The 23,657-nt window shown below is 45.4% G+C and overlaps 1 protein-coding gene across 7 annotated transcripts in view; it reads right to left on the bottom strand.

Annotated features, from left to right (window-relative positions):
• The window catches only part of LOC144720951 (RNA-binding motif, single-stranded-interacting protein 1-like), a 273,511-nt gene that overhangs the window by 33,767 nt on the left and 216,087 nt on the right, over nt 1-23,657 (bottom strand). For all 7 annotated transcript variants that reach the window (XM_078598148.1, XM_078598146.1, XM_078598151.1 and 4 more), the window contains one exon: nt 6,983-7,041. In XM_078598148.1, the coding sequence (XP_078454274.1) occupies nt 6,983-7,041 (59 nt within the window). The remainder of the gene's footprint in view (nt 1-6,982; nt 7,042-23,657) is intronic.

Below are 23,657 nucleotides of genomic sequence, written 5' to 3' on the forward strand. Positions count from 1 at the left end.
TAGCACACTTATTTTATGCGACCGCGTTTGTTTTTGTATACACGCCTTGGGGACCCAACTTAACAAACAGTGAGAAATGTGAGCTAATGAGCGAGTGCGATACTGGGAAGAAAAATAAAAATGCAACACATTCCTGCAGTGGATCAACAAATAACAACCCAAAGTATTCATTTACACCATATGTTGTACAATTCTCCCCCCTTTCCAATATGAAATTATTAGATAACATCACAATTACCATCCCTCCTCCTCTAACACAATTACAAGCAATTTCCTGCGGTGACATCGGAAGCCTAATAGGTTCCTTCTCAAATGTCCCTTTGATAGGCTCGGCTCACAATTTCATCTCAGCCGCCGATTGCGCTGGGGCACGCCCGCACACACAGCCCCGAGCCAATGCCACATCCAGTAAAGTTGCATATTACTCCAGCTCTCGGCTGCGAGGCACGCCAATTTCAGACACTTTGCGCTATGTCCTTTTATACCAAGTTCACACAACTTCCATCTGACATCGAATGAGCGCGAGTGCTTCTTCAGCGGGGTTATTATATTTGTGTTTAGATACGTATGTCTATATGTATTTTTTAAAGACACTAAAATCGAAACAAAATCCCAAGCGCTTCACGTGCCCTTTGCGTAAATTTTATAAACCCCCCCCCCCCCCACTGCTTGCTGCGAGAGAACATATCGGAGAAGATGCCTTTAATGCTGTTGTGCCTTCCACGACCCCCCACGATCCTCGGCACCTGCTCCTAGGAGCGTGCACCCCACGCCCTGCCAAACAAAATCATCTATTATTTACCAGCGCCAACGCCACCACGGCGCCACGGTGGTGCACCGCGTGGCGTCGGTAAACGGCGCATTTCTTTGTACCGTGAAAACAACCATCGCTTCCCCGCTCGGCGACAATGCGAGCAGTGGGAATGCGCCCAACCTACCCAGCAACCCACCGTCACACCCGCTATCCCGTCCACACACCAAGGCCGACCGGCGATTAAGCTGGGCCCCCTCTCTAGTCTCAAAATATCTCAGGAATGCCACGTTTCCCCCTAAAGGCCAAAATGTGACTCGAAAGGAAAGCGTGCGCAGCTGAGCTGGCAACACAAGGTGGCATTTAGGTCGTTTAATAAATAAGCTCGCCGTTGTTACCCGGCCTTCACAAAAATCGAGGGTCTTTCACACAAAGGAAGGCAAACAATATAAAAGGAAGGCTCAGTGGCATGCGGTACATGGCCACAAACACTGCAAAAATGTTATGAGATTGAAGATTGGTGACCTTTCGTAAAGAAATGTGCTGACGAGCCATTTCACCGTAGCGCATTAAAGCACGCAAGGTTTTCTGTGAACGGGTCAAAACATTTTCTCAGTTGAGACAATTGCATCAATCAGTCAGTCGGTGACCTTTATTTTACCAGGCGAGATGCCTCGGAGAGACAAGAAGTCTCTTTCACAAATAAGACCCAGTCGTCATGGTCATTTGTAAAGATTTTACAGCAACTTGGCGATGTGTTTTTTTTCGTCCCCCCCCATCCCACTAAAACAATAACACGAAATAATAACAATAAAAAATAATAACCTCGTAGAGGAAATCCAAATGTAATAGGTAAATTGGAGAAAATGGATATGCGAGTCGTCCTGGGCACGCCGTTGCTGTTAGGCGGAGTGGAACATTGGATGGCTACAAATGCATTAGATGATTAGACAAGAGATATAACCCTGCTTGCTGGGCCAAAAAAAAGGCAGTTCTGATCTAAAAGAGCATTAATCTTGTGGGGGCATACGTTGCATGCAAAATGAATCCAGCACAGCCGTATTCCTGATACACAAAAGCAGCTGCCTTATGCGGCTACTAGAGAAAAGATATTCTGTCCGAAAACCTTTACAAAATATACATTTAAAAGAGACACTGACAGCTTTAATTGGTCCTGGATAAATATGGGAAGCCGTTGCCTTAGCCGCATTTGAACTCATTTTGCATAAGCGACGCAAGCAGTTCAATAACAAGATGATGGAAATTTAAGACGGGCATATGCAATTAGTTTAATGTAATCAATCAGGTTCTTATCTCAGGCAGGTGAGAGCTTAGTTTAATTGCACTGGAATTTCAGTCATTCTTTATCACGTGAGATTTGTTTGAGAAACCTGCTCCCATTAAAAGGGGAAAGAGGGCCACAGTCACCAAAAATTGATGATACGCTCTGGGAATCATTGACAACTTCAAGATTCAAAAAGGCGAAACTTAGCTTTTAAAACACAAATGGCTTGCTTGCATTCCCTCAAAGTGATGGATGTCAAAAGCTACTGAATACCACTCCGTAACAAATTCAAGGGTTGTTGCGTATGGAGAAACTCACCCCCACCATTGTAATGTGGAATTTTCACCACTTGTTCAGGGCTATGATCAGGGCATGAGCACTGCCTCAACGCTCATTAAGTTCAAGAAATCACTTTGAATTTTGACTATTCATACATTTATTGAGTTATTTAATTATTCAAACACATATGGATTTAATCGCACATCAGAAAGAGGAAGTTCATGCGGGGGTGCGGGCTGGCGTGCGTTTCCCTGGCTAGACCCCACACAGGAGGCTCACTCGTGAAGGTCAGCTGAGGCTACGGTGCAGCCTTCACTTTGACCACTTTAAAACGATCGCTGTGCGTTAATGCAAAATTAATAGTTACCGTGCATTAGCAGTTATTTGCGAAGCCCGTCTATCGTGACAGAGCCAGAGCAGCGGCGGGGACAGCAGAACGTCTGCCGCATTACCATTATCATTGCCATCGCCGCCACGCCTCAGTCTGTGGGAAGGCTCCAGAGCAGAGGTCGCAACTGGGTACCCGATACCCGTACCCTACCCGATACTCGGCTACCCGGCCGGGTACGGGTACCCGTTTGCGACCCTGGTGCGGCCGGGTACGGGACGGGTAGGCCGTGAGTCACTGGTGAGTAACTGTTTGTCACTCATTTCCCAACGTCTTGTCTCTTCTCACAATTCAAGTTCCTAGAATCAACCCACCCGTGCCTGCAACATGGCTTCATCCCAGAGGTCGCAATCAGGTACCCGATACCCGTACCCGGCCGGGTACGGGTGTAGGGTACGGGTACGGCCGGGTACGGGTACGGCCGGGTACGGGTACCCGTTTGCGACCCTGGTGCGGCCAGGTACGGGTACGGGTAAGGAATCAAAACCCGTTTGCGACCTCTGCTCCAGAGATGAAGCTGCTCCCCCCCCTTGCTCTCCACGTCGTCCTCTTCGCAGCTGCACCCCTTGGGACTTTTTTTCCCCGCGAGGTCACGCCTACGGCAACTGGCCCCTCCGAGTTTCGGCAGCGAAACCCATAACTACTTTCTTCCCCCCGGGAGAACCGCACGAGTTGCTCTGGAATCTACACGACGAACGGCCACTTTCTGAAGCCATTGGGGTGACGTAGAATTTATGCGAAACCTTCTAGCAGGGATTGCTGTTTTTTGCAATTTTGCTGAATTTAATTTGTACTGAAAGCTAAAAAAAAAAGAAACTTTTTTTTTTATTATCTCGAACGACAAATCAGAGAGATGGGTAAATGCTGCTCCTGCATAAACGTTATGCCAAAGCAGATCTAGATTGTTTGCCGCTAATGTCCGCATTTGCATTGGATACAATAACACTTCAATTGAGCTGCGTAGGTTGTTAATGAATGCCCGGGGCACGAGAAAGTCCGCATTTAAGGCAATTACTTCCACGTTACGGACAGGTAACAAAAACAACTCCTCTACTTTAATTTCTGGCGGCAGTTCTACATTTTGATTTTGTAGCCTTGCGGAGCATTGCCCAAGCAGAAAGAGAGAGAGAGAACACACAGCCTGACCTTATATACCTAATTAATAGGCCTAATCAGATAAAGTAGGCTGGCTTGAGCTGGCTGTTGCTTCAGGCAAATTTCATTATGCAGTGATATTAAATTACCATCCATTATTTACTGGTATATTTTGACTGGTTTCATTAGGAAAGATAAGCTTATTGCTTTTATTAATTTCAAGAATATATTAAACAAACCCAAATCGGTCGCCACCACTCCTTAACAATAGACAAACATTTGAATCCCACGACAATTCGCGTGGTATTGGTCCCATTGTTTGATTTCAATTTCTCCAGAAATGTATGGAGCCTACTTTTACTTTGGACGCTGCCATGGCGTAGCGGTTGGCACACCGGCCTTGCAATCTGGAGCACCTCGGTCCGATTCCATTTCCCGATGTGGCAGTTGAAAAATTGGGGCAAGTTTCGGAAATCACCCCCCCCCCCGGCCCCATCCCCTTACCTCTGACCACCTAGCAGAATAAATGGGCACTCCACAGTTCGTCGATCGACAGGTTATACGTACGTACGTACTATTCTATGGTTCTTTACGTATGGTGAATTTATTTCGTACCGCACGTAGCCAACCGTGTTAATCAGAGGTGCGGGCAAGGTGTGGTGGGGTCAAGTGTGGGTGCTCCCCACCCCTTTCAAAATGTCTGGCCTGTGTAGAACCGTAAGCTAAAGCTTCCTCTCGAGGAACGCTCCAGAGCTCCCTCTAGTGGAGGCCCTTCTTCTGCCAGCAGAGCAACCAAAAGAATTGCAGGACTGCACCTTTATTTTTTTTATCTTCTTCTTGGTTCTTTCGGTAAAGTCACGTAGAATGGAAATAATAAAATAATAAAAATAAAACATAATAAAATAATTATCACGACGTGAGAACAGGTCTGTCGATAAGACAGAGTCTGAATGACTCTGTCTTATCGACAGACCTGTTCTTCACCTGAGGACGGCTGCTTGCGTTGTGGCCGAAACGTCTGTTTTATTTGTATTATTTGATTATTTCCATTCTACGTGACTTTACCGAAAGAACAAAGAAGATGAATCCCTGCAGTCACGAAAGCTTTAAATCGAAATTTGTTTTTATCTTATTCCTCTACGAGAGTACAAGTCATGTTCTCATCATAGAGCAGGCGAGACTGCCAGATTTTTGCAAAAAACGTGTCGTGCTCTACAATAACCACCGTTTATGTTTAGAGGGGTAATGTTTGGTAAGGCACGCAATTCTACCATGCGCTGGTGGATCCAGCCTCACTTGGCTGCACAAGTAACGCTGCACTTTAGGCTCTTACCGTTGGAACACGTGACACACAATATTCTAAGTGCATCGCTATATTTGGAAGGCTTTCTTATGGCTCTGTACTTGACAGGCGAGTGAGCCCACCCAGTGAGCTGTGGAAAAAGGCCCTAAGTGAGTGCTGTTTGCTGTAAACTATGTGTTCAATGACATCAACTGGAGACCCAAATTTAGAACGCCACTACATAGCATGCAAATTAATCATGATTGTGGTCATTATGCTTATGTGTGCACAGACCTCATCAATCCACTGCTAGATGAAGACTTCCTCAAGCCGCGTCAGTCATGGTGTTTTTTGACCATACTTCACCATGCTGGTCAGTGCGGGGTGGTAAATGGGGCACCCAGGAACGGTTCAGATATCGCACTCCACCGAAGCTAGCCAGAGGCAGCAAGTGAACGCGTGTCCACTGGGTTTAGAGCACAGTATGCTAACCACTATGCTACTGCTTGTGGTAGTGTTACAGATGTTTATTCAACTAGGCAGAAAAAAATGGAAGGAAATCGGATAACATCTTGTTTCGAGCCACACTGTTATGTTTCCGTATGCACAACAACGAACATGTTTGTACAAGCGGCAAAATGAACGTTTTATTCATTTAGGAGTCGCCTTTCAGTTGTGAGTTGCGAAGGGTATTAAAAAGAAAAAACGTTTACTTGATCTAAGCATCCTAATGTGTGGCTTGTATGATCCTACATTTATCCCAACTACAATGCAAAACAAGTTTACGAGCTTAATAACTTTGCACCAACAGTGCCACTCTGGGAACATGAAGTTTTATTTTGGTTTCTTAAAATTACAAGAGTCATATTTTTTTCTGGCAGGTGAGCACACCACAATTTACCTATGATTGTAAGCATTCATTATCCCCAGCAATTCTTTACGACAACATTTTGTTGTCACAAGCTCATAAAAATCGTGCCGTCGGTCCCGTCGAAAAAATGTTCCGGGTTTACTCGGAGGCTCTTTCCGAAAGGGGTAAAACACCGCTCGGATCCTGCGCACATCGGACATTTAACGCCGCGCCACGACATAATTGCATGGCCAAAGAGCCCATTTTACAGAAACAGGCCTAGCGAGCACCACCAGATGATATCTTGTCAAACAGATGTATTTACAGCTGCCCAGTGGACATGGGGGGCGGCGGATGTGCAATACAGTGTGCAGACTTCAACGAAGTTTGACCGTGTGACGTTGCCAATTTTTTTGCACTGCCTGCATTTTATTTCGCCCCCCACCGCATGCCCCCACCTCTCACGACTTCCTTTCAATTCACATCAGTTCCACCCTCTGCGAGCAACGCTCGGAGAAATCTTAAGCGAGCGTACGGGGGAACTTAGTTGTTTCACGAGAAAATAGCAAAACCACAGAAACCGCATTGGAGCTCTCCATAACGTTATGCAATGAGTGACAATGCATACCATTAGTATGCATTTCACCGCTGTCGATGAAGGGATTTCGTTAGAGGAAAAAATGCTGAGCGCGGTACTTACAGGATAACATTGCAATGCAATGTGTGGTGCGCGTTGTGAAAACCACCCGACCTCCAGGCAGGAGGTTTTTATTTTACAAGTTCTGATATGATGCCTAACAACAAAGAATAATCCGTTTGTAAGAATTTCAAATGCCAAACAAATCTTCGCATGCGGCATGCAGAATAGCTGAAAAAACGCAGACTTGCGGATTATTTTTTACTTCTTCACTTAAGTTTAACATGGCTGATGCACGTACAAACGGCACACATCCCGATATGGATAGGGTGTGTTTTTCACAATAAGAGGATTTCACTAAGTTGGAATTATTTTTTTATTCTTTAATTTTTTAGTTCTCATACAAAACACGTACCTTTGCACTGGTTGGTATTTTTGTCCAATATCGCCTTCGTGGAAACGATCTTGCCATACCTAGAAGAGAGGATGACAGAAGCAAGAACCGGTTCGTTATTTCAGCAGCCGGTTTGCAGTGCAGCGCTCTCCATGTCAAACGCGGTTGTGTGCACGCACACTCAAGGCAGCGTGACAAAAAATTGGTGTGGGAAAGTCACGGCAAGCGGACATCTTCCTTCCGCTCTCACTAGGTTCTACATAGCAAGTTTGGTAAGAACACGACGCCTTTTGATTTTAATAATATGTTGGCTTTTGTAAATGCTCCGCCGGATAAAGTCCTCACCATGTCGTGTCAAGTCATGGGGGTTGTTTGACCATACTTCACCACAACGGTCTCATGCGAGTCAGTGAAGTGAGAGCCCAGACCGGTTCGCACATGGCTTGTCAATGATATTAGCCTTGGTCGGTAATCCAAATCAGAGCTCAATGCGCTCACCACTGTACCACCACTCAACTCGTCTTTTAAATTATGCCAGAAAATATTTTTTTTCACAAAGCGGTGAATTTTCCGTTGAATTGACTCATCAGTGTAAAGTGTGGGTAGAGAGGAAGATAAGAGGCATGTCACTAATCAGCCACGCACTAGCACACACAACACAGAATGATCCACAACTCACTCACAATGTCCTAACCGCTCGCTGCTGCTGCCGCTGCAAATCCAGGTGCAATCGATGATTCAAAGGCAATCCATTTTCAGCGCGGCGGTTGTGTAATATCACGGCAGTTCTTGCGCGCCATTCCATGGATTAGTTATGCATATTATCAAACACAACTAACAACAAAGCAGGTAAACGCACGTGTGGGGCAGTAGCAGAGGAGGGGAAAACGGCGGCGCACTTTATTTAAAACGACTAGAGCTGTAAAAGAAATTGAGCCAATTGACAGTAAAACGTGCTATGTTCTGAGCGTGGGGGGAAAAAAACGGTTTAATGTATCAAAAACTGCCCACTCAGTTAATTTTAAATCACAATTAACTTACCCTGCATGTGAATGTTTTTTTTAATTTCCCAATGTTAATTTTAAACTCATTTCCCCCAATAGCATAGGCAAGCCTTTAAACATATTGGCTTTGTCGTACAAGCATTTCAATTACACTAAAAGATCATAAATCTCATTCCATACGTATATTCAATACTTACAATCTGGGGAAGGGGGGTGGTGGAAGTGAACTCTTAAAAATGACATTTTTTTTAGAACCTATTTAAAATATGTAATGGGTTGGTACAGACTAAAATCTTTTTCCATCTTCTTTTATGCCCCAACCGGCTATCTCCTCTTTACTGCCCACACATTTCTCCTCCCTCAGCTGCAGTTCTCCCACTGCAAAAAACTTTCCGTGTCCCGTGAAGCCATTCTGCTTCAGGATGAAATCCAGTCATTTACGGGTCCCTATTAGCACAACATTTACTGGAAATCGTGCGATCTGGGGGCCTGCGCACGGAGAAGCGGCGTCTACGAGCACCACGCCGCTTGCTCCGTGACTCTGCCTCGGCCTCCCACGGTTCGGCAATTTCTGCTCTCTGAAAAAAAGATGTTTTGTTCCACGGCAAAACTCCCACGGTTGTGAAAATCAATCTTTACGTTTTATTATTATTTTTTCTTCACTCTCGTGCACAATAGCAATGCGCACCCTTCATTGCGAACCAATTTGACGAGCCAGTAAAATTGTAGATCGGAATTACGCGCGAAATGTGTGCGCGTGTGTGCGTTTTGTTTACTACGCAAATCTAAGCTTGGCAGAATTGTTCGTCGATGTGATGTGTTCACACACAGCCCTTTATTGGCATTTAATATCTCGTGTTACATAAATGTGCATTCTATGCAGTTTACCTTGCACAAAAACAACGTGCTGATTTACATTATCCACTGAAATGAAAACAAGCCTGAAGGTCTATTTGCCAAAGAGCATAGTTAATTTCAGTGTCACACGAGGAAATTAACTTGTACCTCACACCGCTTCTCACGTTGTTTTACTTGGCTCCTTTAAACTTGATTCTCCAGGCATCTCACATTTCCACTGAATCCTAATAATCTTAAGAACTCCAGGTTACACATCATCCGTAACTTGAGCGAGTGTTCTTTAGAAGTACTCCACCGCACTTCATAAAATAGAGCAAATTGATCGCGTACAAGTTACTCATCTCGCCAAGCTTAGCCGAGTCTCTGGTGAGCTGACAAGAAACACGAGAGCATATGCAACGCTCACTCTTATCCCGGCGATCATGAATTTACCGCTGCCTCCAAAACCAATGCTTATGCCCATTTTAGAGAGGTGCATACACCTGGGACAGCACTGCCTGCAATGAGTGACCAGTTCTGTGGTTAGAGTGCTGAGCAAAGCAGGAGGAAAACACGGAAAATGTGGCGTTTTGTGCGTCTGCAGATAAATCCCTCTCTGCCTGCCCCACTGGTCAATACAGCACAGTGCACGTGGGTTTATTATTCCCCCTGTTAAAAGAGCGCAAAATAGCAGCACTTGGCCTGGTGCAGGCGGCCCACACGGCCACACTCGAATGCGTGCTGTGACGTGGGCATACGGACACACATGCGGCATAATTTCCTCTGTCAAAGAATCAAAGTTGAAGTCATCATCACATAAGCGATAGAAGCCGGAAAATATGTCAGCTCTGGGGCTTCGGTGTAAGTTCGCCATGTGTGTTTTTTTGCTACTTGGCATTTTGTTGTGTTTCAGCTTGTGTGTCTGTAACTCTCATACAAGTACGCACAGAGACAAAGATCCCTGGTATAGCTTACACTGAGTGTTGGGTCAAGTGCTGTTAGCGAGAGCACATGAAGGCCACTGCAGCGCATGGTGGTGGTGTGTGGCCAGGACCATGCTCGTTCATCTCTGTGCCGCCAGTGCTGAGATTTGCACACTGCAGCATGTGCTCATTTAAGGCTGAGTCTACCTGGGGGAGATCCACGACCGCTTCATATATTGGTCGTCACTGACGTTAGCCACAGCCAGCAATGCAACCCAGGTCACCGGGTTTGGAGCGCACCGTGCTAACAATGACACACCATCGCTCCTCGCACGCACAGCCTCACACGCACGTGCGCTAGGCGGTATGGGAGCGGTGCAGATGACCCGACTGTTATGCACCAGCGGTGCATGCACAGCGGCCGTGAGTCAGGATAAATCATCCTGCCCCCTCCGGCCCAAAAAACGATCAGCGATGCACACACACACATTATGCGCATATGCCTGCATGAAAGAATGAATGAAATCGGGGGGAAACATTCCCACACACGTTCGACCGGGGCGCTGAAGACGCGCTTTATTACCGCTATTACTATGTTTACGCACATTCGTGTTGTGCAATACACTCGTTTAATTTGCAATGCGTATGGGGGTGTTGCTAATTCCCCACGACGGGATGAACAAGTCCTGCCCGTGTCTCCGGATCATTACGATGCACTGCGCCGCTCGCCCTCTGCTGCGCTGTGGCCTCGATACGCCCCGTTCGATGACCTCCGCCAGAGTCGATCAGATGTTAAACGAATGACATTGGGCTGCTTACAAATTCGAGGGGAGGTGGGGGGTGGGGGGCAATGTGAACGTGGAAAAAAATAAAAATTTTGACCCAACTGTGATATGGCAGTGCAAGAAGGTCCGCCTCCTACTAACAGGCGATCCAGCTTGCGATGCTTTATTATATAATGTATGTTTTATACAATCTACACTCGATTATCTATATGTGTACACACACATATGCAAGCATGTATACAGTATATAAGCATGTATTTATGTATACACTCCGGGCTAGGCTTCTCACCGAATAATTTGCAGGTTGCTACTACACCGTCGTAGGTGGCACGTGACGAGTAGCCACGGCCCACAGTGAGAAGTTTACGAGATGTGGTGTGTCGCGGGAAGAAATATTTTCCACTGACCTGTTCAGACCTCGCTGGGGTTGAGCCCTGTGTATACCGAGCAAGTGTGCCTCGCTGTGCATGGTCGGTGGAGCGGCAGTGCCGTGGTTCGTGCATCGCGCTCCAAATCCGGTGGCCTAAGATCGATTCCTGGCCATTGCTAACATTAAATGAGTGTGTAAACTTCATCACTGGGGAGATAAAGGCAGCCAGGCGTGATACTGGAAAATAATTGGGACAAAAAGGAAAATAATAATAATATGAGTGGAAATAAAATGACAGCCTAAAATAAGTGCAGTAGCCTATTCATGATGCATTAATGTTAGCACTAGGGAGACAAAGGTGGCTGGATATGCATGGTTCTTGCTTCAATGTCCCCAGGAAAAATAGGCATTCACTGCCAATATTCTACTCAATAAGCCAAAGAAGAGATTTTCCCAAAATTCCATTATGCTTTAAAACGATATCCATCACGTGCACAGGCATAGTGCACACAAACACACATGAATAAGCGTTTGAAGTTTAATTAGCAAATAATATTCACGTTGCGCGTGCATAACATATTACCTCATCAATGACTGCATAACCATGCACGGTACCACAGTGCATGAAAAGAGGATTTCCAATTTGCTCACTGGCAGAATTGCAATTGATGTAGTGTAAAAAAAAACATTATTTACAGCCCTTGTCAATCCACTACTGTGCTGGATGAAGGCCTCCCCGAGCGGGCTGAAAAGGACCAATCCAAGTATCACTTGCCACTGACATTGGCCGTGATTGGTAACAGAACTCGGGTCGTCTGGTCCAAAGTACGTTGCGCTAACCACTCCGCCCCACCTCTCCATCTCACCTAGTGTACTGCATCACTCTAAACAAACAATTCAAGGAACTGGTATGGTCTGATGGCCCTTAATTAAAAGTGCAAGAAACCATAGCTTCGGTGTGACTTCAATCATCACCAAATATTTAATATACGAACACAATCAAATTTTGAGCTCGCTGGACGATGACCTCTAGCAATTGCTCCCTTTATAAATGTGACCTTTTCCTTTCGTGCGGGGTCTTCACAGATTTATCCAAGGGGTTGCCGCTTCATTGCTTCCCATCCCTCTACAACTTCATTGGTGTCAAAGAACCTCTTTGACTAGAGGACAGCCGATTCCTCATTACCGGCAAATGGGTGTAATGCTCTCGATGTGCGAGGGTTGGGGGGGGGCTGGGCATTTGTAGATAAATTCCCTCCAGGCTTTGGCTTGGCAAGTCCATCCAGGAGGAGCGAGCCACATAAACGAGAGCGCTGCCCGCCCCCCCCCTCCACCTCCCTCCTCTTGACACTTCACGTATTACTCACTGCTAGCCTTGAGGCCATATCCTGTTATGGGGATGCACTGCATCACCCGAGACATTGCTGGCAAATCAAAATACGCTGAAGCACCGCGACTTTGACAAGTATGGCACTCCTGAGCAACACTTGTCAACCTTGAGAAGTCACTTTACTTTTTATCAGAATGAAAAAAACAAAGAGCTCCTGTTTCTGCCGTTCACACATCTTGAATATTATTAGACTTATCGAATAAAGTGATATGTCATAATAATTATTCTTGTTATAGGGGGACGTAACATTGATTCCTGGCCATGATTAACAATGTTGGCGAGTGATATCTGAACCGGTCCCGGGCCCCGCTTTCACTAACCCGCGCTGACCAGCACGGTGAAGAATGATCAAGCAGCCCCCAGTTCACCGCTTATAAATAATACTATTTAACCACACGTACCGAACCAAACAACACCGCGTTTAATGATAATTAAAACGTGTTAATAAAAATGAATAAAATTGGAAGCCGCAAAAGATCCCTAGACATTAAACCGCGTCAGTATCACACATCACATACCTTGCATAAAGACCTCTAATCTTCCGAGCCACGCGCCTTTAAACAAACCCCCGCACCCACACGGGGCGGCCACGCGAGAGCGGGGCGGGCGCGTGGAGGATTATCGCACTCGTGCACCACGGCGCAAGAGGCGGCGAGGGATTAGTCCACCCACCGCCCTTTGTCCGCTGCTTCCTTCCACTTCCACTCCCAGGGCGAGGTCCCTTTAACACTGAAGGGTGGAGGTGGCCCGGTGCCTCTGGGGGGGGGGGGGGGGCTTAAATACCGCGTCAGAACATCGCTCTGAGATCCGGGGTTCGGATCTGGGTCTAAGGCGTCCATGATTAAACCTGGTTCTTGCTGAGCTTGCCGAGTCGATGGCCTCAGCCCAGTCAACAAGACTGCTAAATATACCCGAAACATTACGCATTTTGTTTTTTTACTAATTTGGTAGGCTCTGCCATGCAACTAACACCTCTATAAAAAGGGAATGTGAGAAGGTGGCACCACCTTGCAACACGTTCTGACTTCAGTAGTTATGTGACATCATGTTCCCTTACATGGGGTGATGTTACACTGCTTCATGCAAGAGTTCCTTGTGACCCGGCATCAAATGGCACGATTGGGAGAGAAAAAGAACAAAACCTCAGGAAGTTTCCAGTGTTGCACGGTGGGAAGGGAAGCGCTGGCACTCTGTGGCGTCTGCTGGACCAGAAACATAAATACACAACTTTCTCTAAGGCTGGCTAGTGTAACCATTTGTAGCATTGTGCCGAGCGATGGCATTGCAATTCCCAGGCCGTGCCCTTATTTTTGCCAGCTCGCTTGACTTAAAGGGGCCAATGTGTCACGCACGCGGGGGTGCGCGCACGTGCGTGTGCAAAGTGCGTCCCCGTGTTCCTAAAAGAGTCCGGAGGTTATCAAAAACACCCGCAACAAATGTGAAATGCTCCCGAGTGAATTAGTTGCACTTTTGTACGAGAACCGTGTCGCATTGAAAAACCGCGGCTCTTCGCGCGCGGGCGGCACGCTCACGCCTAGCGCTTCACACGCTGCTTCTGCATGCCATCCACATTGTTCCATCGTTCTCTTGTGCCTCCTGGCATATGGTCGGCACTGTGTGATGCGCTATAAATGATCACGGGTGGACAGTGATGGTTGCCCAACACACAGGTGCGATGATTTTACAGCGGCGTGTTTTACAGTCGCAACTACGACCGTGGGATATAGCCTCGCACACGGCTTTTGTCAACAAAGCGACACCGGTGTTGGCAGTGAAATTCCCGCACTCGTAGAATTTACTGCCTCGTCTCGCATTCGGAAGGTCGCAAGTTCAAATCCTGCTTGGGGGGGGGGAGGGGGGTGACTCAGCCCATCACCCCCCTCGGAATTGTTAAAATGAGTACCACTTCATGGGGAAGTCAACAGTGATTATGTTATGAAAGACTCCCCCCACATAGGAGTGTGAAATTTCCAAATAATAACACGGGGCTTCTCATTAAAAAAAATGGGCGACGTAGTGACACAGTGGTTAATGCACTGTGCCATGAACTCGGTGACCCTGAATCTGATTCCCGACCGTGGCTTGCATCGGTGGCACCAACCTAGTCCCCTACCTCATACGCCAACTTTACAAACTCGCATGGACCAACGTGGTACGGTCAAACAACCCTCACAAATGAAAGGCATGTCTAGGATCCTCATATAGCAGTGGATTGGTGAAGGGCTGTAAGTTATTTGATTTATTTCCAGCAAATGGGGAATTGTATTCACTCGAACGGTCGGTGATTAGATGTTAAGTGTTTGCAGAGTGGCACACCAAGCAAAACATTTTGGAGGGAGAAAATCATTTGAGGAGACATTGTATAATTGTATAAGCGCACAACTTTATCTGTGATGAACGCTGCACTTTCCGTCGCTTTCATGCAGGGGGCGCTGCAAACCTACGCACCCCCTGCATGAACGACAGAGGTGCAGGAACAGACTTTTGATTACGTTGGAATCGATCTGCAGACGGCGGTCTTCTCGCACGGCCAGGAGCTCTATGTTGCCTTATCTCGATCCCGCAATCCCAAGCAGGTGAAAGTCCGCAGCGAACCGAACCCCCAGCAAGGCCATCGACTTATCGACTTAACAACGAGCGAAAATTCACACGAAATGTCGTTTTCAATTAAGTCTTCCAGGTGTAAAATTATATAAGCTTTTAATGACGAAATAAAATGATCTAATTCAAAACATAATACAATTCAAAGATGTTTCATTTTAAAACTTCAAAACGGAGCATCGGGTGCTTGCGTGAATGCGTCGTTCGTGTGCAACTTTTTTCGTGACTTTCCTGGCCGAAGACCACAAATGGTTGTGAGGGGTGCCGCAGGCACTCCCGAACAATCCCTAGTATAATATATACATGTAAAATAAATATCAACAGTTATCAATGATGTATTTACAATTTCATAAATGATCTACGACATAAAACAGCCGTCTAAAAATGCCGGGGGGGTGGGGGGTGGGGGGGGGAGAGGCAGGTGGGGGGCACTGGCCATTTTGACCCCCCCACAAACCCGTCCCTGCCTGGATGTGCCAATGGGTACTTGCTTGTATTAATCTCATGAAATACATTGGTTTAAAGTAAACTGAATTAATACAACCACGACCTCAATTTTATTTAAAAGTTCAAACCAACATGGGAATCGTTCTTGGGATTCAACGGAAATTCCGAAGGCTGACAGCCAAACTAAAGCACGCCAATAAGATGGCGGGCGGTGTGTTACAAGAAAGCGTGGACACCCACGCTTCAGAGGGAAACGTTCTTTCCTTCTGCAGTTACGCAGCTTCAGCACATAATTTCAAACACGTTTTTAATGGTTTATAAAGACATCCAGTTTCTCATCAAATTAGACCTTACAAAATAACTCTCAGATGGATCGTTAGGCCAGTACACAAGCTCTCTGTATATCGTCTGCGCAGCCTGACAAACCTCAGGGGTTACCATGACCTGGGGTTGCTAATCCTTTCCGTGTAGCTTAGAGTATAAAAATTTAAACATGACATCTGTCTCAAGGTGCATATCGGAAAACAGAAACATAACTGCAATTCCAGTGGCAGAAAGAGAATTAAATGCCACACCGTTTGGTATTGAACGATGACAAAGACACACACACACACGTGACCAAGTCAAGATGATATCTGAACCATGATGGCAATTGTGATATCACAGTGTGAAAAAAATGTTTATTAAACTAATTACACGATACTATATGGTAAGAAAAATATATATACAGTTTTTCTACCTCAGTGACAGACATTGCCCAATTAGTCAAGGACACCTGAGGCAAAAGCTTTCGATATTAGGCTGTCTTGTGTTAATTCTATTTCTTTAGCATCACAAGTAACCTGATTTCTGAAGGCCATGGCCTCTCTCAAACCCTTTGAAATTAATTATCGTCTGTGTACGGGATGAGGCAGCTTGCCCGGCTACGCAATGAATCTGCTGTAATGTGATTTTCAGAGGGTCTGCTTTGTGAGACGCTCCCCTAATCAACTTCTCCTCCCTTCCCATCTCCCGCCGGGATGGAATTTGCATGAGGAGTGCAGATAAGCTGTTGCTGTGGGCACCTTGAACCTGTCATTGATGGGAGCCCAAACCCGTGGTTTGTTGCGCCTGTGTTGCAGTGAGGCGCAAGCTGCAGATATGCTATATTTAGGGCAGGACTTTTCTTTTGAAATGGAAGCCAAACCATTTGGAGAAATATAAAATTGCTAAACCCGAAATGTCACGCTGTGGCAAACGTTACGAAAATGAATGGTACCACAAGCCAGCACAACTCGTCATGTTCTAACTGTATCCTTGGGTTCATCTCTTTCATTTTCCAAATGTACAAGTACATGTGCTTTTAAAAATATTGAATAATGCCATAAATAACGGAATTGCTTATACAAGAAGTGTTTTTTTCCCTTATGGTGATGAGTGTACGTTTATTTGAATAAATCACTCTGAGGGTCAGTACACATTCCCCTTTGGAAGGAGGAAAAGTGCATTTTGTTGAAGCCATTCGCAATTTTTTCCTGGCTGTATAGACCGGGTTTCCTGGCAGACCAACAGGGAAATACGAACAGCCCACCAAACTTCCGAGCACATCACCCCACCCCACTGGAAATCTTCTGGGAAACAAAAGAACATCCAAACTCAAGCACTTCCATCTTTAGTTTTACAATTTATTTGCCTTTTACCAGAGAGCCAGCCATGAAGGATGCTTATTTACTTTTTATGTATTTATTTTCCTACAAGCAAAAGAGTGCAGGCAGCGGCAGGCGAATCATGCATCAAGGACACGAGTTACAAATGTATTCATTTCAAAGTCCATCTCTTCCCTTGCATTGGATGATCAGCAAATCTAATATGAATGAATATCTGCAAGTAAGAGAGCCGTTGTAACGCTTTCACATTTTCATTTACACTTCAATCAGCGACGTGCACGGGCCCAACGTTAGGCTACGCTTTCTGCCAACGGAGTGAGATTTAAATTATGATGTTAATACAATGATGAATCACAGGTTCCATGCTACATTTATCACCACATTGAGAAAGCCAAGATTGTTTTTTTTTGCAATACATTAATGCGCATGAAATGAAATAGTTATTGTACCTTAAAGCAAAGCATTCCTGGATGTGTTGCCGCTTCTGCCGTGTATATAGATTGAGCTTCGTGCCCAAAAACACATAGAGATGGAAAATGTTTGTAAACTGTTGAGCGATGGGGCAGTTAAAAAAATTGTATCTCGGAAAAAAGTCAGAGCCTGGAAAATCCGCATTAAATTTTACATCATGGTATTTCCACTGAATTTTTATGCAACATGCACGGATCACTTCCCTGTCATGATGCAGACGTAGTGAAAAATCGTCCAATGCTCATGCACAAGTCTCGAAGTCTGTTCCCAGTTTCAAACCGCTAATTAAAAGTGTGCCAACTAAGGAGCCCAGAAAATGGCTTACGCTTGGGCAACGGTCGATTTGAATGTCGCTTTAAGTGCAACGCGGACTGGGCTGGGTGACGGTTCAGGGTTTTCTGCCCATTAGTTTTCTGTCACCTAAAATTCGTTAAAGTTCGGTGCCAAACCGCATGCCCCGTGGAGAAAAATTTGCATTCCTGTTTGAAACCGACGGGCGCGCTTATCAATTCTGCAAAGCAGGAGGGCTTCTCTCCCACGCACTGTTGCCGCATTCCAAGTGATTAGCACAACAAGTCGGACATATTAAGTTATGATGCATAATTTTAAATGCATTTTGTATGGAAAATTAAAACCTACATTAATTGTTGTCATACATTTCACGGAATATTATTATTATGGAAATTATTTCGAACGAGCAGAGGGAAGTGCAATGAACGGTTTTCTGCACACCCTTTTATATTCGTCTAATTATTACACCTAGCTTTTATTTACGACTTGCAATTGTAACCCCCGTCAGCTTATACGCAATTCTGTCTCCCCAATGCGTGCTCGTTTTTATAAACAGCATTACGTACTAATTTGATTTTAAATATAAAACAATAAAAAGCAATCCGAACTGCATATTTCTCTCCCAAGAAAGATTAATACGTATAGTTTCTGCGACTGCGTATCGTTATCACGGAAATGCAGGCCGCTGGGAAACACTTTGTATGCAGTGTTTTTTGCAGGAAATGAAAACCAGGAGTGCTGACTGCTCATGAATATGGCCCATCATGCAGGACGAGAGGCAACATCTCTTGTCAAGCCCAACTGCCACGCTTCAGAGTGGATCACAAGCCCCATGTGCCGATACGTCGATCACTCACTATAATAGCGTGCGACGACACGCACAAACCTTGTCTTCTGCGCCAAAGGCATAGTTCGATCAGGGAACCCTCAAGACCTTCCCCTGCAATTGTGTGCTTAAAGGAACCCAAAAAAAAACACACACACACACCACCCTAGACCACTGCGCCAGTAATTGAACAGGCTTTCACTTTGGTGAAAGGCAACGCTGAAATTTTAGAAAGCCCAAGCCGGATCAATTACAGTTGCTTATCTGCTGTGTTTAAGAATCCTTCGATATTGCAGCACAGCTGCAATCCGTTAAATTCCGACATTGCTTTCCAAAGATAATTTCTGTTCTTTGTCCCGGAACCGTGTTTATAATGTCGTGACATGGGTCTCTGCAAATGTCCTGACATCTCATCTTAAAAGACGCTCAGGTCACGAGCCGAATTTCAAGGGGCCTTCAGACAGTAAAAACTTAAATACATTCGGCGTTATGCATCACCCACTGCTAAACTAAATTCGGCAAGCTTCGGTCCCACATACGTGACATTTTTTTCTTTTATGTTTCTTTTTGTATTCAACAATATTTTTTCAAAACCATTAAACCTTGCTCAGTAAACCATCGCCATGTAATCCGGGAGGTCTCACGCAAGGATGACTCAGATTAATGCGTTAAAAATCAATAAACTGTCACAAAGTGTCTATTTTTTTGCCGTTTTTGCTTTTAGTGATACAGCCCAAGTGTGTTGCTTTCAAGTGCTTCGCAAATCTGTGAATCTCTTCGATTCGCCCGTTACAGCTCTCAGTCGGCTGTGCATTAATGCGGTGGCTCCAAACCATATTTAAAACATGACCAATGAGCCCAGTGGGTTGTGAGTAGCAATTTGGGAGTCCTATGCATACAATTATAGGTGATGATGGCTTCTTAAGAGTACATTTCATGGTACTAATCCTTCACTAGAGGGTTGTTCTCGTGGGCTTTTTAAAAATAAATATCCAGATGGCTCTTCTAAATCTCGCAGCATTAAAGCTGAGTGTCTAGGGGGACTCTGTCTAACTTTTATACAGATATCCCAAAAAAGTGTCACGTCTTCCATCATCACAATTGAAGATATCCAGATATCCATGGGACATTGCCAACCATGTACAGTCTTAACGGATATATATCCGAACGACCCTGCCAAAATTGCCAGCTTTAACGCAAAAAAGTAGGACTTACTGCCAATGCTTCCAAACTCAAATGTGTTCTGAGGGTAAAGCTAATATATTTACAACTTTACAGTAAATATTGACCCCCTTCCAGAATTACCTTACATGGATGGTCTGCTATCACACGTAGCTGAGGCAGAAAATCAGACGCTGAAAAATATTTCCGCTCAAATGCAATGGGACTCGTAAAAGAGCTGATTTGAGCATGGACACCTTCAGTGCTGAATGTGTGGTCGGTTACACATGCATTTGCTGCTTAACATATCTCAGAAGCTAAGCAATGTTGAGCATGGACAGTGCTTGGATGGGAAACCACAGTGCATAACAGCTGTTAGAGGCTGCGGGGCTACATTTTGGCAGCAGAAGGACGTGCAGCAAAAGCCATTTGTTATACTGTACTTCTATTCTCCCTCGACTACGCTCCCCACGTGACATCTGAACTAGGCCTGGGCCCCCCAACTTCAGCGATCAGCAATGACCATTGTAGCCAAACAAGGCCCTAAAATCCACAGAGCATTGGTAGGGCCTCATCCAGCAGCGGATTGACAAAAAAGAAGTCTCGACATGCACACACGCACATTTTAATCTCATGCGTGAGTGCACGGGTGCGAGGGCAGAAAGAAGAAGAGCAATTTCATATCTGGATGTCTGCAAAATGCCACCAGACCACTTGTTCAAACTACAGACATTGCTGTGTACCGTAAGAATATGGCGCATCTGCCAGCCCTAATGAGTCACGCTTTGAGGATATGTTTTTTTAACCGTTGAAACTTTTACAAGCTTCTGATTGGCTCCTTTGGAATGCAGGCCCAGCAGCCTCAGATGGGTTTTATTTTTCCCACACAACCAGAGCCGGCTCCAACACAAATAACAAACACGTGCAGCGTTACATAAGGCCCTGCCTGGCTGCACAACAGGTGTGAACAATTAACTGGTTACCGACCCGTGTATTTTATTTATATATTCCCATTGCAGGGGTGGAGCAAGTATCGGGGAAGGCCTCTCCCACTGCACGTAGCGAGGGAAGTTCTTGGCGAGACGACCCTTAAAAAGCATAGTCCTGAAAACAGTCGCCTCTTTTGAATCACAGGTAGGCTTCAGCGTAAACCCCACGGGAATTTGTGGCTAACACATAAATCCTATAACCTCATAGCAACATTGCAAAGGCCCCCCCACAGCTGGGTCTTTCATAGGACACACAAGTATATCCATTATGTGTGTATATTAACTCCGCTTAGCTTCCTTGCTCTTTCTTCGCGGGATAATAAAGCTGGATAACCTCATTTCGGTCATACATTGCCCACAGCCTTATATGCAATCTTGCGTTGTCGTGGCGCAGTGTCGTGGTGATCAGTCAGAGTGGCACGAGTTGCTTTTGCTCGTGCCAGAGAAAAAGAAATAATCCACGGGGCCCCTTAGTGTGGTAAAAAAAAACAAGGGCAAGGGGTGGGCTGCTTTCGGCGAACAAAACCCACGCAGCATCGCTCTCGTCGCAACGGCCTGGACGGTCAACTGCAATTCCCTCCTGCTCGACGCTGTGGCCCCGTCTCGCTTTTTAAATCCTTTATATTAAGTTCACTTGCTTGCTTGCTTGCGCGCTTACGACCGTGCAAATCTTTCGGTCGTTTTTTAACCCACTTCCCGTGATCCAATCGAGCTGACATTTTGCACACAGACTCGTTGTGCGTGGCAATTTATTTTCGTGAAAAATATTTTCCAAAATGTTACACTTTTTAGGAAAAAATAAATTATATTTAATTACCAATTGCTTAATGGTGGCAGGCAATCATCTGACCCATAGGTGGCAGCCATCTCAAGCCAGAGGACGAGAGGACTCTAGCCGCCACGCATATAAAGGATTTATAGCGAAAAACTTTGTTTTTACGGGTTAATTTTTTAAGAAGGGTTCTGCTCAATAAAAAAAAACGACGGCACGTTTAAACGATTGCAAGGCTCTTTAGTGAGATCTGTAAATGATGAGAAATACCCATCGGAGTGGAATATGAATTAGTGTTGGCTGGAAAACGGAGGGGGGGAGGTGGCAGGGGGGGGGCACACACACTCTGCAGTGGTAAGCATTGGTGGCTCTATTGTGCTGATGAGTCCTACTAATGAAGAAACTAGTCCACAGTTGTGCATCACTGCTGCTGTCAGTCGGTCATGTTGATGGTGATTTAAGACAAGAAGACCACAATGCACTCCTTCAGGAAATGCCATGGACACATGGCTGTTTGTGTGTGTTTGAAGCTTAAGGCTCTATGTGTTGTGTGTTTCCTTTGTTAAGTAGTGTTATAAACTATATGAATTAATTGTGCAGTGTATACACGGTACATATAATATATATTGTATTATATGCCGTATGTATGAACAATATACATATCATAGTATATATTATATTGTAAATACATATGGTAGGTAAATACAATTCAAGAAGATATTAAAATATCCATATGTAATATGTAAATATGTGTGAGTTTGTGGCCGGCAGTAAAGCAGTTAGCGTGCTGCCTTAGGAACCCAGCGAAATGAATTCCGATACCCTTTCAAGGCCAATGCCAGTGACAATTTGCTGAACCGGTCCTGGGCCTGCCCTAGATCAACTAAGGAAGGCCACTGAAAACATCAGCGGCGAGTGATACCTAACCAGCAGGGTGAGCTTTGGTCAAACCATCCACGAAACCGAAATGTTGTGGGGAAGCAATCACCTAAGCAATGTATTGACGAAGGGCTGTAAATATTAACGAGAATGTATCAACGATAAACAGTTGGAGCGTGCGGTGTGTTGGGCCATGATTTATATTGAGTAAAAAACAAACAGTCATTGCTTTCATTGCTTTTATTTACCTATTTGGAGTGAAATCCCATAATGCGTGTGGTGAGCAAGCAGGCAGCTAAATCCCACGCGTGCATACGTGAGCCACAGGCGGCATAAGTGCTGCACAGCAGCAGTAGTCCACATAAGCATAAACGCAATTAGTATGGACCAATAACTCCTTTAGCCATCATAATTCGTTAACCCCAGTTAATTAGCAGCTCGGCGGACATGGGGTCAGAGTTAAAGCCGGCTACGATAAATTGGCTAGGCGAGTTAAAGAAGGTTAACAAGGCACTTGTCCACGGCAATGTGGCTTCCAGTGCTCCCTCTATTTGCTCACCACAACTGTTTCTTTGTGGCCATGATAAAGGCATCTTTATGCCAGTTACAAATGTGCACATTTAGGAGAGTCTTTTAACACGGCCAACAAAGCCACTTTTGTGCCATCACTGGGTGATGGAAGCACGCTAATCCAGACTGCTGCTACTGCTAACAGCGTCTAAGCGCTTCAACATATCGAGAAGGTAAAGGCGGGGCCCTGCAATTGCTTTCCCGACACCGCTGCTGGCGGAAGGGCCTACGCTGCGGGAATATCCAGAGAGCCCCTCGTAGAGGGTATATTGGCCTACTCGTCCGTGCTTGCCAAACGTCTTGGAACACATGGGAGGACTTGCACTTTACCCCACCACATGATCGACTAACTGTGGTGTTCCCAATTATAATACTGGGTGGACATGGACAGTGGGGGGGGGGGGGGGGTTAAGAAACGTTCTCACTCTTTCAACTGCTGAGCCAGGAGGTGGGATCGAACCGGTGACCTCTGGATTGCACGTCCAAGCGTGCGAACCATTGTCATCGCAGCAGCAACAGCATCCCTCAAAATATTTTACGCTTGGTTAATAATAATAAGAGCAAATACTTATGACTGTCAAGAAAATAACAAGGTTACCTTTTACGATGGGGTTATTTTCTCTGACTGATGTGACGGGTGGACAGAGCATTGCTGTTACTGTGGGGAAATGTGCAAGTTGGATGTTGTTGCAGTCAAGGCCAAACCTCTTTCAGCTCCCCCTGCAAATCCATTA

Source organism: Lampetra planeri, chromosome 10 (genome assembly GCF_965212315.1).
Source record: "Lampetra planeri chromosome 10, kcLamPlan1.2.h2, whole genome shotgun sequence".
NCBI lineage: Eukaryota > Metazoa > Chordata > Hyperoartia > Petromyzontiformes > Petromyzontidae > Lampetra > Lampetra planeri.